Here is an 18,426-nt window from a genome sequence, read left to right on the forward strand (position 1 = left end):
ACGTTGCAATTGTGGTTCTACCTTTTGTAGTTTGGAAGAAATAAATGTTTGAAATCTGTTCCTTCTTTTTGAATAACGCTGTATTTTAATCCTTTCTTCACTGACATTTCTAAAACCAAGTGCCTACTAGTTAATACACGTTCGCTCATGTTAATAATCTAAATTCAACGTAATAAATGCAAACCAACAACTTGGTGTTCAGCAAATGAAAACCGTGAACAGTTGTATTGTAAAGAGTAAAATGGCACCACATGAATCAAAACCTCAAACCAACCTAACAGTTCAAGGTTACTCCATGAAATTTTGTTACACAGAATAAACTTCTTCTACTTTGAGTAATTCAGTCTGACTGGTTTGCCCCTGCAATGAGTCTTCTCCAACTGGGTTGATCCTGTGCAGTATGTTTTGCGTCTGCATAGCTTCTGCATCCTGGCAAGAAATATCATGAATGTCTTTCTTGGTCTCCCATGAGGGCGTTTCCCTGGTATTTTACCTTCCAAAATCTCCATCAACACATTCCTATGCCAAAGCCTATGTCCCATACAGAATAAACTATGGACAGGAGTAACTTATCTAGACATGCTTCAAAACTGGTTATTTCCTCAAGGCCCTACGGGGCTATGGATTACATTAGTGTAGCTACTGGCTCAATTTCAAATTAATTTTTTTTCACCGGGCGAATAGGCCTTGCGGTGAGGGGCACACGATTGTGAGCTTGCATCCGGGAGATAGTGAATGCGAACCCCACTGTCGGTAGCCCTGAAGATGGTTTTCTATGGTTCTACAATGAAATACCTATTGACGGTTTCCGATGATTAGACATAGATAATCGGACTATTTGTCCTATAAATACGCCTATTCGAATATTAGTAACCGCTGCCGACGTTCTCCATTCTTGAACAGTCCCAGCTTCAGGTGTAAAGGTTGATGTTGTACCAGGCAAGGCTATACCTTAATTAAGGCCACAGCCACTCCCTTCCCACTCCTAGGCCTTTTCTACCCCACTGTTGCCGTAAGATCTATCTGTGTCGGTGCGACATAAAGCAAATTGAAAAAAAAAAAAAAAATTATTTTTGGCTTCAGTCGAAAGAAGAAACTAGTGTAAATTCTAGTACTTCTATTATTCTACTATTTGACATGGTTCATGCAAATGCAGAATTAACTACAATGTGCACAGAGTTGTCTTCTTCTTCTTCTTCTTCTCCTTCTTCCATAGCCAGTAGACTGCTGTGGTTGCCACTGGACTCCAGACAATGTTAACGACATGCTTCCGTCCCTTTCAGTAATCTGGGCATTACTGTTGTTAAGACTTTGGCCCTTCTGATCTTTCTCTGTGTTTGTGAGTCAGATTTTCTTTGCGGCTGTTTTCGGATCTTCCGTAGGATTGGTCTTTGTTGCCTGAAGCGTTGGTGGGATAGTTTGGCGCAAGTGCGATAACAGGTATAACTTGGAAACGGTATTCTCTCACTCGTGGGTAACTAATGCAGATATCGAGCTATAATAATAATAATAATAATAATAATAATAATAATAATAATTAATAATAATAATTATTATCGGTACAGCCACCTGTGGGCCATGTTTACACAATCTTCCTTCTATCACGCAGACTGGTACCCTTCTCTTTGCACTCTCGCCAAAGATTCTCGAGTCTTTGACTTCTTCTTGCTCGTTCTTCCACCGAGATGTTCCGTGGCTTTATTATTATTATTATTATTATTATTATTATTATTATTATTATTATTATTATTATTATTATTATTACTGTGTGTATAGCTGTGAAGTGTTACATCCATTTGGTATTAATATTACATCATGTGTACATACGATATAATTGCATTGTTTTTGAGGTTATGTCATGAAACAGGCACTGTATATAAACATTTATATCAGTTCAGTAAATACCTGTAAATTAATATTATAATTTATTCTTACCTATATATACAAATTGTTATCCATAATTGTGAAACGCACTAACTTCCAGAATGGTATAGGCGACAAACGATTGAGAATATTCCATCCATTATAATCTGTGTATTATGCACTCTCGAGTTTTCGAGAAGGTATATTTTTATAAGGTAGCTACCTGGCAAGGCACCTATATAGAGAAACAATCTTGACGGTGAAGTTAGTTACTGCTGAGTTATTGACAGAGAGTTGTTGGAAGTTAGTTAGTGTTAATTGTTTTTTGGAAATTATTGGTTGTTGAGTTATGGTGTAGCAAGAATATACTTGTGACCATGTGTTAGTTGACATGCCACGGTAGGTAGTCTGTAGTCATCTGTTTTCATCTGTGTTTCAAAGTTGTAATCTCCATGGGCAGCAATTGGTAGTTGTTTCAAATAATGGCGGCTTTCTTGATATTCTCGAAGTGAAGTATTTTGTTGTGATACTGTGATTAAGGTTGTGTGTGTGTTAATTTGTGAATATATGGGACTAAAATTAATTGTACCAACTGACAGCATCTCGTGTGCGTCTGTGTGGATCCGTTAAGAGTCATTCATTCGACAAACATGTGACCAAACCATTGTAATACATGCTTCTGCATGTATTCTTCGATGGATGCATGGTGGTTACACCTTTCTCAAATTACATTGCTTCGAACCGGGCCTTGTATAGAAATCCGCGATATCTAATGTAGATTTAGATTACCTTCAGTTTGGTCATATGGAGTGTCAATGTTTCAAGCTCATAGAGAATATTGTTAGGATAAGTGGCTGGTGACTGAAAGAGGCAGATTTTACTTTTGAGTGTATTATTTATTCTTCTTCTTCTTCTGCATGCACCATTTAAGTGATGATTTTCCAAACAACCTGCATGAAGAGTATTGTTGCCATTTTGGAGTAATGTATGTTTTCATGTTTTCATCTTCCTTCTCCTAGAAGTGGTGACCATCATGGAGTAAGATAAAAAGAACTTTTTAACATTGTTATATGCAGTGTGTGGAAGAGACAAATATTTGAATGTAAATTATATTTGGTTATAGCTCTCCCTCCAGTGAAACCTCTGGAGACTCAAGTACCTGAAAATACGGCTGAGGACCGGCCAGCACCAAAGACTGTTCTGGTGGGCAGCCAAAAGCGCAAAGCACGCAAACAAAGCATCACTCGTCTTGATACAGATAATGCTCGTGCATCTAGAGGTAAGATTCATTTTTTAGTGTGATTCTCTTCCAGAGGTCCTCAAAGTATTCTTTCCAGATTAGTTCAATTTCCTCCTTTTTCTCCACTAGGTCACCATGTTTTCACTCTGCCAACCCTTCCTTTTATTTCTCACAATACTTTCCGATTGCCTTATATCTTCCAACACCTGTGTCCACTTCTCCATCCACGTTGTCCCAATTTCTTTGAAATCATTCAAGAAAAGACTAGAAAAACAACAGATAGGGAATCTGCCACCTGGGCGACTGCCCTAAATGCAGATCAGTAGTGATTGATTGATTGATTGATTGATTGATTGATTGATTGATTGATTGATTGATTGATTGATTGATTGATTGATTGATTGATTGATTGATTGATGGAACGATCTTCTGTAACCACCTTTTTAGCTTCCATCCAGTTGTTCATATAGTCTTCCCTTGTCTCTGGTGTTCTTTGTTTTAATTACGCCCGAAAGGCCTTGTTTTTTCTTCCCTACTGCTTTTTTCACTCTGTTGTTCCACCATGGTGTCTCTTCCCATTTCTTCCTTCCGCAGGTCCTGCCACATGTTTTTTCCGCAGCTTTTACCAACGTGTTTTTGAATCTTTTCCATTCCTCCTCTCCCATCCTTTGTCTTTTGGTAATTTATTTCTTGTTAGTTTGTTTCCTTCTCTTTCAGTTTCCATATTTTTATTTTCCTTTCCTGGTCTTCTGTACTTTTTCTTTCTTTCAGTATTTGGAGATTCATTACCAGCAGCCTGTAGTCACTTTCTAAGGCCACTGGTGGTATTACCTTCATGTCTATGATGCTCCTCGTCATCTCACATTAGAACAGCATACTGTAAAATCCCGAATAACACCCGCACTTTTTCCCCCAAAATATTGGTTCTAAATCTTGGGTGCGCGTCGTATTCAAGCCGCTCATTCTCATAAATATTTACTGCGTTTACATGGAGTATTGAAAAAGATTTGAATATGGTTTCCATATTCAATATACCACATGTAAACAGGGATTCAGATCTTATTGTGTTTTAGTTGCATTGTAGAAAACAAGATAGATTTTTTCCTCAATACGGATACAGTGGCATGTAAAAGTGAAATGTAAGGTAATGAAATACAGTAAATCAAAGAATATGGGTAAATATGCTGTAAATATAAAAGCCACTGCTGCGGATGCTCGATCGTAATTTGTTTCACAAGTGTTGCTGTGCTGGCATGCTGGGTACGTGAATAGCTGATCTCGCGGGATATCGTACTTTGCGAGAGTCAAGACTGTTGGTTACGGAAGTCTACCTCACTCTTCGAGCTCCATATCGGTCCTGTGAAAGTGCTGTCTTGTTAGTAAGCAATGGATTCATAATGGTGTCTGCGGTCATTTACTGTGCGTGAGAAACTTAAAGTTGTAAGCGAAGCTGAAATGTACGGAAATCGTGCCATTGGCAGAAAGCACAATATTGATGAATCGTGTATTCGTGATTGGCGGAAGAAGGAAAATCTTCTAAACAGTAATGGCGATCGCAGATCGTTCCGCGGACGGAGTGCAGTGTTTCCGGAAAATTAACGACTCCACAAATTTGTGATAGAAAAACGTGAGTTAGGATATGGTGTTTCTAGTAAAATGTGTCAATTGAAAGCACTAAAGATCTCAAAAGAACTCGAAACCCAGGGTTTTACTGCAAGCCGCGGGTGGATCCAAAACTTTTATCGGAGAAGGGGATTGTGCATTCGGAGATGTAAATCTATTTCACAACGTCTCCCTGGGACGTATGAAGAAAAATTAACGGCCTTTCAGCGTCACATTTTTCATTTGAGGAAGCAAAATTTTTATTTGCTCTCGCAAATTGGGAATGCTGACCAGACACCTGTCTATTTTGAAATGCCGTTGGAAAATACAGTGGATATGAAAGGTTCTAAATGTATAACCATCAGAACAGATGGTAACAAAAAGCAACGATGAATGGTAATGTTGTGCGTATTAGCGGGTGGAACCAAACTCCCTCCATATGTGGTTCTGAAAAAGAAAACACTTCCGAAAGGAAACTTGCCATCCGGTGTTATTGTTAGAACACGAGTCCGGCTGGATGGACAGTGTGTTAGTTGAGGGCTGGGTGAAGTGCGTTTTGCAACGTCGCCCGGGAGCTTTGTTACAAAAATGAAACATGCTTGTGTTGGACAGTTACCGAGGACATACAACTGACGCCGTAAAAGATATGATGAGGAAAGGAAAAACCGATCTTGCGATAATTCCCGGAGGACTCGCTTCTATTCTACAGCTGTTGGATGTGTGCGTGAACCGGCCTTTCAAAACTGCAATGAAACAGTTGTACAACGAATGGATGTCTGATGGTGATCACATTAAGGAGTGAGGGTATTTCAGTTATGTGATGTATTAAGGCCTTCACACTGTTGTAGTATTGAATAGGTGGAAACAATTACCCTCACTCCTTAATGTAAATCTGGATTCAATACGGATCAAAAATGAAGTTTTTGACATTAAATATGATGATGATCATGCATTAACACCAACCGGACGAGTGAAGAGGCCTGAAGTGGGACTAATATGCAGCTGGATCAAGACCACATGGGCGTGTATTCCCAACGATCTAGTGTCCAAAAGCTTTAAGAAATGTGGAATTTCAAATTCAGTGGACGGTAGTGAGGACAACTATTTGTGGAAAGATGCCAGCGACGAAAGTTCCTATGGTGAAACTTCAGATGACGATGGTGAATTGTGAATGATCTGAGTATTGGACTGCTTTTATTTATGATTTTTGTGATGATTTGAGTAATTGTAAGCTGTTTGAATTTATATTTGTGGTATATTTGAAGAAACTTAAATAGGTATGCCAGTTATTTAATTTTTTTCTATATTTTGCTGTCTCAAATTTAGGGTGCATGTCTTCGGTGGCAAGTGGTATTCGGGATTATATGGTATAATCCACAACTGATTTCAGTGTTCCCTGTAATCCCTGTTATACCATGTTATCTTGTGGCTCTTCTTTTTCTTAAACCATAAGTTTCCAACCATCAGCCCATTCCTCAAGCAAAACTCCACCAAATTCTTTCCTTTCTCATTCCGCTTTCCCCAACCTTCCGGTCTCAGCACATTCTCTTAACTCCTCCTGTCCGTACCTACATGGGCATTTAAATCTCGCAAACTATAATGTGCTGGCCATTTAGACATTTCTGCAACTGATCATCAAAATCTTCCTTCTCTTGCTGAGTGCAGCCTATCTAATGGGCATACACCGGAAGTACTTCCAAGCTCTTTCCTTTTACAAATATTTTTATTTTCAAAATTTGGTCACCTATTCCGTTAACCTCCACTTTCAGTTCCTTTCTCACTATTACTCCTCCCACTTTACCATCCCTTCCTTCTTCCTTTCCACTCCAGTACAACCAGAAACCATTCTTCAGTTCTTTATTACCTTCTCCTCTCCACCTTGTCTCTGCTAAACCTAGTATATCTAATTTCCTTTCCTCCATCACATTTACAATTTTCTCCACTTTGTTAGTGTCGTAATGTTGAGTGTTCCAAATTATAGTCCATTGTCATTTTCTGATAGATCCGCCTGCTTAATATTCCTTTTCTCGAAAGCCACTTTCAATCCATCACCAGTTTGCTGGGCCTGTTGTGCCTTCACCAGAGCCCCGTTAGCTGTTAGCTGTCACTTTTCAGGATTCCTGTAGGGCGTTCACAGCTACCATAGCGGTCACAGGACATACAAAGTCCCCACTGTACATCACCCCCACAGGCAATTCCCTACTTCATGCCATTGCCAGTCTCCCATAACATGAATGAGGAATTGGACTTGTGGGAGACACTCTAGAGTTAGATGTGTTTATAGGCTACCTCATCTTGTTTATCCATGTCCACCTTTCCATTATGCACTAACCTCTCCGGCTTCAATATTCAGTCCTTCTTTTCAAGAACTCTTACGTCTCAAAAGTGAATAAAAATAGAAGGAAGGGAAATAAATTTTAGAGTTTTGTGAAGTTTAATATATTTTGTCATTTTTAATGATCTGTTTTCTCCATTTCTGAAGATGTATCTGCTTGTTTTCAGACACTGCTGTTGTTGAGCCTGATGTGCTTAATAACATCGGATTGACAACCCTCGCTGAAGTGGCCAGTGCCAAGAGCAAACTTACTAAATAGAGTACAGTAAAGGTAAGGAATGTGGTATGCCATATTTTCTAATTCAGATATTTAGAATGTTGTTGTTAAAAGTAAGTTCAAATTTTCATGATTATATTCAGTTAATGGAAGTAATTTAATATGACTTTGTATGCAATTCATTTATCCCTGATTATGATGGAAAAGTTTTGCTTATTGGTATGTGTATTTCATTTTTTATGTCTTTGCATATGCCTGTACAAAATTTGTAGCAGAATTTTATCTTAAATGCAAAATTAGCAACATTCAATGTTACCAAATGTTTTTCACAGAATTTGCTTTTTGAGATTTCCATAATTTGTTTCTAAATCCTCTCCCTCTAGGGGATCACAAGTTGTACAAAGGCTTAGGTGAATCTAGATTTATTGTTGCTGCTGCTTATTGTTATTCACATGTCATTCACGGTGGCAGTTCACCAATCAGGAGACGAGCATTGTTGGATGCGCTTGAGAACGGTTGGCTGTTGAGAGAGCTCTTGCATTATTGTAGTGATAAAGTAGTGAAAACCTATTGAAATAGCTTAATTTTGTGTATATCTGATTCATTTAGTGCTGTTTATATAGTGGTGTTTAGTGCTTGTTGGTACAAATTGGGAGTAGTGATATTTATTTAAATTTTGTAACAAGTAATTCAGTTGGTCTTCAGTAAATTACTTTTTCTAGATTAAGTAGGCTAGCTAGGTGTACCTTGTTTCGAATTTAGGTTTAGGAGATACTTTAGGTAATACTATTAACTTTAAAAATATTTGTAAATATCTGTAGATTCGTTGGTTGTACTTACAAAGGCAGATTATCATAAGGAATAGTACCGTAACTTCTGCAGCAACTTCTCCGGTATTTCGTATAGATATCCGTTCAAACTATCGCGAAGGATATAATTTACTACATTAAAAAACACGATACGCCTGTAAACTTACATTTAAAAAGAAGTTAAAGAGATTACACGGTAATAGTTAACAGTCGTTGTATTGTTATTGATTATTGTCGCTCCTCATATTCAAATATTGCATTGTTGGCTACAGTCGTGAACAAAGGGTGTAGTGTAGTCAAGTAAATATAAATAAAAATCAGCTGACCTTGTATTCCATTCATTTGTACTTCTGAGTAGGTAGTTAGTATCCGTAATTTATATTTCGCTCCCTCGATCTTTCAGTATTTATGAGCGGTTAGCTAATAATAATAAAGTTCATATATCCCAGTAATTGCAGTTCAAGTCCCTGGAGGAGGAGGAGGAGGAGGAGGAGGAGGAGGAGGAGGAGTAGTAGTAGTTTTGATAGAAATATTAGAGAAATTATTGTAGACAACCTCGTTTTTTTCAGCAGGCCTAATTAAGGACACTTTTTTTTTTCTCCGTCCCGTGGAGTACGGAAAATAATAGTAATCCACCAGCTGTAATAATCACATAACCACATTTCAGTAGAATTGTAGTGAAGATAAGGTGTAATATATTAGATAGTATCTTGCCAGTTATATTCGTGTTTTTCTTCGTGTACGGCAATCCTTTCGATACTTAAGCATTTAACCAAACGCAGTGTAGTGTAGTATAGATACATTGTAGTATAGATACAGTACATTTAGATAGTGCCGTATCTTGCCTGCTATATTCGTGTGTTATCTTTCGTGTGTATCTATTAGACCGTAATACTAATAATAATTTGTCTAAGCATTTAGCTTCGTTGGTAATCTTTGAGTACAGTAGTTCTTGCAAATTTCATTTCTGTTGTGTTTAGTAGTGACCTAAGGTACGGTACCGGTATCGTAATTAGGATACGTCTGAAAGTAGTTTAAAAATTACTGTAGTGTACTGTACAGTAGTATACGAGTAATATCCTATTAGAATTGAGTGTGCTTATTTTATTATTGTAAAATATTTGTGTAGTACTGGTGTAGTAGAGGTATCCGTAGAAACTCTTACTAAAATACTGTTGTTGTAATTAGGATAGGCTTAATTGCAGTTTGGAATTGTGTAGTTCTTGTGTATTACTTTCGATATTCAGTAATTAACAGCAGTTTTTATCCTGTTAGGGGTTGTAGAATTAAAAAAAATAGAGCACGACTAAGTAGTATTGTAGTGTAGTCATATATTAATTACCTTATTGTTGTGTACTATCCCAGACAATATATCCCTTAGTTCATTTATTTTTTGCAAATAAGTTATTTTATTTTTTAATTTAATTTTTTTCCCCCCATAAAGAATGGCTAAGGAGTGCGAGTGTACTTATTGTGGGTGTGGTGAGGCATTGAGGGGTATGAGGGAGGAGTTGGAAAGATTGAGGGAGATAATTAGAATTCTCACAGAAGACAGGAAGGAAGATAGGACTCCCTCAAACAATGCACAGGTTACAGTAGGTGTACAAGAGGGAGGGGAAGGAAAGGGAAGAGTTGTAGAAGACAGGTGGTCTAATGTTCTAAGGGGAAGGAGATTGCAGGCTAAGGGCTCTATTCAGGATCAGAATTCAGGACAGGTGTCTGTGCGAAATCGGTACGAGTCACTCCAGGTAGAACAACAGAAGGAAGATGAGGGACAGGGAACTGTTGCTGAGATGCGTGGAAGTAGGAGGAAGGGAAAAGGTAGGAAAGGGAAATGTAGAGTAGAGGACAGGAAAAGACAGGTGGAACAGGGTCATGGGAAGGAGAAAAGGGGGGAGGAGGAAGTAGCTTCTGCAGCAGTGAGAGAAGATAGGGCTGACCAGGAGGGGAGGGGATCAGATGAGGTGGGGAGGGTTGAGGCTCTGGTCATGGGGGATTCCATCGTTAGACACGTGGGGAAAGTGTGTGGAGGAAAAGGAACCAGGGTAGAATGTTATCCAGGAATTAGGTTGAGGCAGATGTTGAGGAAAGTAGAAGAGAGGGCGGAGGGGAAGGAGAAGGTGGTAGTGTTTCACATTGGTACTAACAACGTAAGGCAAGCTGATATAAGTACCAACATAGTTGGAGATGTGTGGGATCTGGTAAATGCAGCACAGGTGAAGTTTAAGAAAGCGGAGATTGTTATTAGTGGAATACTGTGTAGGGGGGATACTGACTGGAGGGTGATTGGGGATTTAAACGAGACTATGGAGTGGGTATGTGGGAAACTGGGAGTGAAATTTCTAGATCCTAATGGGTGGGTAGGAGATAGGGATCTGCGCTCAGATGGCCTTCGTTTAAACTGCAGTGGTACGTATAAGTTAGGAAATTTGTTTGGAAGGTTAATAGGGAGGTACATTCAGGGAAACAGGATGGCCTAGGGAGCGGTGATAAGGGAACAGGGAACTGGAAATCAAGTAGGGATGACATAAAATTGTTAGTGTTGAACTGTAGAAGTATTGTAAAGAAAGGAATAGAATTAAGTAATTTAATAGATATATATTTACCAGATATTGTAATAGGAGTTGAATCATGGCTGAGAAATGATATAATGGATGCAGAAATTTTCTCACGGCACTGGAGTGTGTATCGTAGAGATAGGATAGGAATGGTGGGAGGGGGAGTGTTCATTCTGGTGAAAGAAGAATTTGTAAGCTACGAAAAAGTTAAAGATGAGACACATTAAATTCTAGGTGTAAGGCTCATTTCTAAAGATAATAGGCAACTTGATATATTTGGAGTGTACAGATCGGGAAAGGGTAGCAATGACGCGGATTCGGAATTATTTGATAGGATAGTCAGCTATGTGGGAAACGACATGGAAAGAAATGTGATTGTAGCGGGAGATCTGAATTTGCCAGATGTCAATTGGGAAGGAAATGCGAACGACAGAAAGCATGACCAACAAATGGCAAATAAGTTATTATGGGAAGGACAGCTGATTCAGAAAGTGACGGAACCAACCAGAGGGAAAAATATCCTGGATGTCGTGCTGATAAAACCATATGAGCTCTATAGGGAAACTAAAGTAATAGATGGTATTAGTGATCATGAAGCTGTTTTTGTGGTAGTTAAAAATAAATGTGATAGAAAGGAAGGTCTTAAAAGTAGGACTGTTAGGCAGTACCATATGGCTGATAAAGCAGGCATGAGGCAGTTTCTAAAAAGTAACTATGATCGGTGGAAAACGGTAAGTAAAAATGTAAACAGACTCTTGGGATGGGTTTAAAGAAATTGTTGAGGAATGCGAAAACAGGTTTGTACCTTTAAGGGTGGTAAGGAATGTTAAAGACCCACCTTATTATAATAGAGAAATAAAGAGACTAAGAAGGAGGTGCAGACTGGAAAGAAATAGAGTTAGAAATGGCTGTGGAAGTAAGGAGAAATTGAAGGAACTTACTAGAAAATTGAATCTAGCAAAGAAGGCAGCTAAGGATAACATGATGGCAAGCATAATTGGCAGTCATACGAATTTTAGTGAAAAATGGAAGGGTATGTATAGGTATTTTAAGGCAGAAACAGGTTCCAAGAAGGACATTCCAGGAATAATTAATGAACAAGGGGAGTGTGTATGTGATGATCTTCAAAAGGCAGAAGTATTCAGTCAGCAGTATGTAAAGATTGTTGGTTACAAGGATGATGTCGGGATAGAGGAGGAGACTAAGGCAAAGGAAGTAATAAAATTTACGTATGATAACAATGACATTTACAATAAGATACAACAGTTGAAAACTAGAAAAGCGGCTGGAATTGATCAGATTTATGGGGATATACTAACGACAATGGGTTGGGATATAGTACCATATCTGAAGTACTTATTTGATTATTGTTTGGTCGGAGAAGCTATACCAGATGAATGGAGAGTTGCTATAGTAGCCCCTGTGTATAAAGGAAAGGGTGATAGACATAAAGCTGAAAATTACAGGCCAGTAAGTTTGACATGCATTGTATGTAAGCTTTGGGAAGGCATTCTTTCTGATTATATTAGACATGTTTGTGAAATTAATAACTGGTTCGATAGAAGGCAATTCGGTTTTAGGAAGGGTTATTCCACTGAAGCTCAACTTGTAGGATTCCAGCAAGATATAGCAGATATCTTGGATTCTGGAGGTCAAATGGACTGTATCGCGATTGACCTGTCTAAAGCATTTGATAGGGTGGATCATGGGAGACTACTGGCAAAAATGAGTGCGATTGGACTAGACAAAAGAGTGACTGAATGGGTTGCTATATTTCTAGTTGAGAGGGGAGTTCCTCAGGGCAGTGTTATCGGACCTTTATGTTTTCTTATATATATAAATGATATGAGTAAAGGGGTGGAATCGGAGGTAAGGCTTTTTGCGGATGATGTTATTCTCTATAGAGTGATAAATAAGTTACAAGATTGTGAGCAACTGCAACGTGACCTCGAAAATGTTGTGAGATGGACAGCAGGCAATGGTATGTTGATAAACGGGGTTAAAAGTCAGGTTGTGAGTTTCACAAATAGGAAAAGTCCTCTGTTTTAATTAATGCGTTGATGGGGTGAAAGTTCCTTTTGGGGATCATTGTAAGTATCTAGGTGTTAATATAAGGAAAGATCTTCATTGGGGTAATCACATAAATGGGATTGTAAATAAAGGGTACCGATCTCTGCACATGGTTATGAGGGTGTTTAGGGGTTGTAGTAAGGATGTAAAGGAGAGGGCATATAAGTCTCTGGTAAGACCCCAACTAGAGTATGGTTCCAGTGTATGGGACCCTCACCAGGATTACCTGATTCAAGAACTGGAAAAAATCCAAAGAAAAGCAGCTCGATTTGTTCTGAATGATTTCCGACAAAAGAGTAGCGTTACAAAAATGTTGCAACGTTTGGGTTGGGAAGAATTGAGAGAAAGAAGAAGAGCTGCTCGACTAAGTGGTATGTTCCAAGCTGTCAGCGGAGAGATGGCGTGAAATGACATTAGTAGACGAATATGTTTGAAAGGCGTTTATAAAAGTAGGAAAGATCACAATATGAAGATAAAGTTGGAATTCAAGAGGACGAACTGGGGCAAATATTCATTTATAGGAAGGGGAGTTAGGGATTGGAATAACTTACCAAGGGAGATGTTCAATAAATTTCCAATTTCTTTGAAATCATTTCGGAAAAGGCTAGGAAAGCAACAGATAGGGAATCTGCCACCTGGGCGACTGCCCTAAATGCAGATCAGTATTGATTGATTGATTGATTGATTGAAGTGTTTTCAAGTTCTGCCGACCTCTACTGCCGTGATAGGAAGGTTCTTGCATGCGGCAGTTGCTCGGAATGACAGCCTTTTTTTTTTTTTTTTTTTTTCCCTAGTGGCTTTATGTCACACTGACACAGATAGGTCTTATGGCGACGATGGGATAGGAAAGGCCTAGGAGTTAGAAGTAAGCGGCCGTGGCCTTAATTGGTACGCCATTTGCCTGGTGTGAAAATGGGAAGACAGCCTTCTGCATTTATGGAAGTGTATAGGCGATGTCCAGATTGTGCAGGTGTGGCAGCTTATTGTGAACAAATCGTATAGCAGAGATGATTAAAGGCCTTACTTTTGCCAGATTTATTTCCCATAGTGTTTGATCTACGACCAAATACTCTACAGTAAGGCAGGCAGTAAGATTAATATTACAGAAGTTGCATGTTAAAATTAATAGAAATAATGAAACTAAATTCAGTAAAATCTTGTTAATTCGACGGCGTTCGGACGCCAAAATCGGACTTTGAATTGCATGATTTTGAATTAACTGCCAACTTGTAATTCAGAAATGCCAACCCTTGCGGTGTCACAAAATATTCTAAGACCTGTTACTGCATGCAATTAACCTTGATTCACAGTTTAAACCTTTCAAATGCCATGGAAAAATCTATTTCCAAAATGTATCCAACAAGGTGCATTTACAGTATTCAAATAACGCACTTGAATAACTCGCTGAAAACAACCTCGTGCAATGAAATCAAAAAGAAAAAGAAAACTTGATTTAAAGACGAGAAATCTATACTGGCTCCCCTGTGCAAGTGCTTTATTCGTTGGATTACTGTACTATATGCATTTTAGATGCCTTGTATTTGCATGGAAATTACCTGATGCCCTTAAAATATCGTGGCTTATTGAACTTTCCTATGACGAGAGAAGGAAGTCCTCGCTTCCATGTGCATGCAACACAGTACAGCGACTCGCACCCTTGTACGATTTCCCAGCTGGCACTTATCTCCTTTAAAATCATAAATCCGTTTGGGCTCGGCATAAAAAAAAAAGCTCAATTTCATCGCATTGACAATATTGTCAATGAAATAAATTACTACAGGCTTTACTGTTGCCTCGTTTATTTCCCATAGTGTTTGAGCTGCAACCAAATACACTACGGGCAGTACAGGACATTTCCGTATTCTACCGGAATAAACTGGAAGACATGTTGATAGTGTCGCACCTGGCGGCCCAACCTTAAACATCAGGCAGTAAGATTAATATTATAGAAGTTTCATGTTAGAATTGATAGAAATAATGAAACTAAATACAGTAAAACCTCGTTAATTCGAAGTCGTTGGAACACAAAAATTGGACTTTGATTTTAAATTATTATATGAGCTACGTTTTTCGCCAACTGTCAGCATCACCAGTGTTCGCGGATTCTGCTTCTCCGCACACTGCGTGCTATGTGATATCGTGGCGTTCGTTAATATGCTGAATACAAAAGAATCACGATTTCACTCAAACTTAGCAAATATGAAGCACACTATAGACACACCGAAGTGAAAGTGCAGAAAGCTACCCCTGCACATTCCAGAAGACGAGTTCTTTCATGATGCGGAGAAATTTTGAATTTAAATTACTCTTTAAGAGACTTTTTCTTTTAATGTAAAGGCAGTTTTGAATTAAAAGCCTGAATATTGGCATGGGACCGACATTGTTCTTTGAATTACAAATGATCCATATTTTGAATTAAACAATTTAAATAACTTGCAAAACCATACCTCATGTTTCAGGGAATGAGAGCTGCTTTGAACTAGGCAAGATTTCGAATTAACCGATTTCGAATTATCTAGGTTCTACTGTAATAATTTTTGCTTTGTTCTACTACGAGAGTTGAATGTTAATACTGATAGAAATAATTAAACTCCATAATGATTTCATTTCATCCGAATCCTTGGCTGAATGGTCAGCGTTGAGGCCTTCGGTTCAGAAGGTCCCGGATTCGATTCCCAGACTTATTGCAGATTTTAACCGCGTCTAATTAATTCTTCTGGCTCGGGGATTGGATATTTGTGTTTGTTCCAACACGTTTCTCTTCATATTCAGACACACTGCACTTCTAACCACCATAGAAACATGCAATATTGATCACTAGACCTCGGATATTTAGGTTCTGAAATGTTATTTTAGCTGTGTAAAATAGACTCTCAAATAAGTTCTAAAATATTTTTAGGCTGCTTCAATTTTACCTATTTTAATAGGATTTCAATTAAAACACAGTGTTTATGTTACTAAATTGATAACTCTTTAGGTTAATATAAAACGCACCTCTTTGATGCGGACATCACAGAATATAATTTTGCCATCCAATGTGAAATGGGGAACCACTTTTTAGTTAAACACTACTTGGAACCTGACACTTTCAGCATAATTCATGATGCATAGTGTACTACTACTACTACTACTACTACTACTACTACTACTACTACTACTACTTTTTCCAGTTTGCTTTACGTTGCACTGACATAGATAGGTCTTGTGGCGACAATGGGATAGGAAAGGGCGAGGAGTGGGAAGGAAGCAACCATGGCCTTAATTAAGGTACAACCCCCCCCCAGCATTTGCATGGTGTGAAAATGGGAAACCAAGGAAAACTATATTCAGGGCTACCGACAGTGGGGTTCAGACCCCACTATCTCCCAAACACAAGCTGATAGCTACATGACCCACACATGCAGCCACCTGCTCGGTTTTTGAACTTTTACTGCGAGATCAGTGTATTTTTAAATATCTTCTGTATATAGGTGTGGTGGTCATCGTGATCTGAAGGGACCATCATATTATTATTATTATTATTATTATTATTATTATTATTATTATTATTCCTGAATTAATTTTCAGTATTATTTCTTTCTGTTTTCAGCCATTTTGTGTTCATTACGGTGGGTAGCGCCCTACCCTAGGCACTCAACTTTGCGAAGAAATATATATAAATTGTACCTTAAAATCCTTTCGGAAGAGAGATGTTTTCATTGCAAATGCCAGGGACCCACCGAGCCTGCCCAAAAAAGTATTTTTACTTTTATAACACAAGGAAGTTCTCATGCGCCATCGACCATTAGCCGGCCAGCTACGAGCACGGCCATTGGCCGACATGACGTTATTCCCATAATTCGTAACTCTCTGATTCCGTTACCAACCCGCGCAGAATAAAAACACAGCAAGAAACACGGGAAGGAAAATAGCTGTAACTTATCGTTCTAAATCCAGGCCGAGCTCTGTCATGAGAACAGTGGCTCCCTTCGGGAGCCACACTCCCCTTAAGAGGCTCTTAACTATGGCCGCGGCGCATACTGCCCGCACGGCAAGAAAAAAATGTAATTTAGTAGCTGTAACCTGTCATTTTAAATCCAGGCCAAGCTCTGTCATGAGAACAGTAGCTCCCTTCGGGTGCCACACTCCCTTTGAGAGGCTCTTAAGTATGACCGCGGCGCATACTGCCCGCACGGCAAGAAAAAAAGTAATTTAGTGGTTGTAACCTAACACATGGTGGATTTGGATATTTCCTTAACAGTTGGCAACAGTTCGCAGATCGTAAAGGACGCTCCTATTGGCAATCCAGTGAACTAAAAATAAGAGCATCACTGGCCACCGAGCTTTCGTGTATAGCAAGCGGAGTGAGTGGAGTGCCTAGACTAGGGCAATGCCATTACGGTGTGTCAGGATACAAGCTCTTTAATGAGCATGAAATTCAGGCATCATTGTTTTTTCATTGTTATGTTTGGTGATGTATGAAGTAATCCTAACATCTCAAATTCGCATTAATTTCAGATGTTGATACTTGGGGAATGTTTTAGAAGACCTCGTACATTCTGGCAACTAAGAGAGCAGCAATCCTTTGGAAACCAGAAGTTTTCTCAATTGATTAGCAAACAAAGGATTGGAGTTGGCAACTTTTTCCAAGAATCATGTGTGTATGTGTGTGAATATAGGTTACTTCAAGTAACCTGTGTGGGCTGTGACATTCTAATTTCTTTTTAAGTTCTCCATATGGTGATTTGTTATTGGTTACAAGTAGTTGGAATTTCATCTTGCTACCTCTTAAGAAAAGCCTTGCTGAATGGCCTGGCTAACAGTTTCTATTTTTCCTATTTCTTAAATGATTAGAAGCTCGTACGTAACCAAATGATATTTCTATAAAATAACATCCTGTGAAGAGATTGAAACTGTTTTTATGCTTTTAATCGTTTACCTTCATTGGGATCGTTATTAATCCTTTATTATTTAATAATATTTGTTGGATTTTGAGAAATCGTTGTAGATTTGAAATTTTGAATGACTGTAAGTTACCATTCTTTTTTATTGTATTAGTATATTGTGACTTAAAATAATTCATCATTGAAATCCATTTATATTGTAAAATCTTATTTCACACCACCCAGTGCTGTAATATGACATGTAAAAAATGTAATATATGCAGTATGCACAGCTTTGAATCAGGGATGATTATATGTAACTTTCTTATAGATCAGTGATAATAGAAGAATTGCTTTTAAGAATTAAGTGTTGCATTTACATTCTCCGATACATATGATAATTAAAGTGACCATTTGTCCACAACGTTTTGGGAACAATACCGAAATGACGCAGTGTCTTACTTGAGGTTATTTTATTGCACCATTTAAAATATTTATAAATTCACTAGAGATGACCCATTCACGATTTAACCCTTTTAGGACTCGGCATATTTAAGAAGAGTGCACTTAAGACCAACTGTTTACTTAGGTGGTGTGGTGAAAACAACCAAGGTGTATTTTGAAATTTTTTCATCATTCCATAACACGTAACAAACATATTTTAAGATGATTTTCTTCTGAAAGGTGGGAAAAAACTTTTTTTTTATTCATAAGAAATTTTAAATAATTGCAATTGAGAGGACAATTTCAAAATGCATTGTAGGTTTATTCCTTCGAATGAAATATTGCGAGGTGGTCTGCTTGATGTAGACCATAAATAAATAGTAGGCCTATTAATCTTTTCAATTCCTTGTGCTCTGAAATTGATGC

At 38.3% G+C, this 18,426-nt stretch overlaps 1 protein-coding gene across 1 annotated transcript in view; it reads left to right on the top strand.

Moving 5' to 3' along the window:
• Window positions 1-17,784, top strand: part of bbx (bobby sox) — a 98,882-nt gene extending 81,098 nt beyond the window's left edge. Inside the window, exons 8-10 of the mRNA XM_067155391.2 lie at window positions 2,987-3,142; window positions 7,208-7,311; window positions 17,192-17,784. Of these exons, the coding sequence (XP_067011492.2) occupies window positions 2,987-3,142; window positions 7,208-7,299 (248 nt within the window). The 3' untranslated portion in view covers window positions 7,300-7,311; window positions 17,192-17,784. The remainder of the gene's footprint in view (window positions 1-2,986; window positions 3,143-7,207; window positions 7,312-17,191) is intronic.
• Window positions 17,785-18,426: the final 642 nt, after the last annotated feature.

The sequence above is a fragment of the Anabrus simplex genome, chromosome 11, assembly GCF_040414725.1.
Source record: "Anabrus simplex isolate iqAnaSimp1 chromosome 11, ASM4041472v1, whole genome shotgun sequence".
Taxonomy (NCBI): Eukaryota; Metazoa; Arthropoda; class Insecta; order Orthoptera; family Tettigoniidae; genus Anabrus; species Anabrus simplex.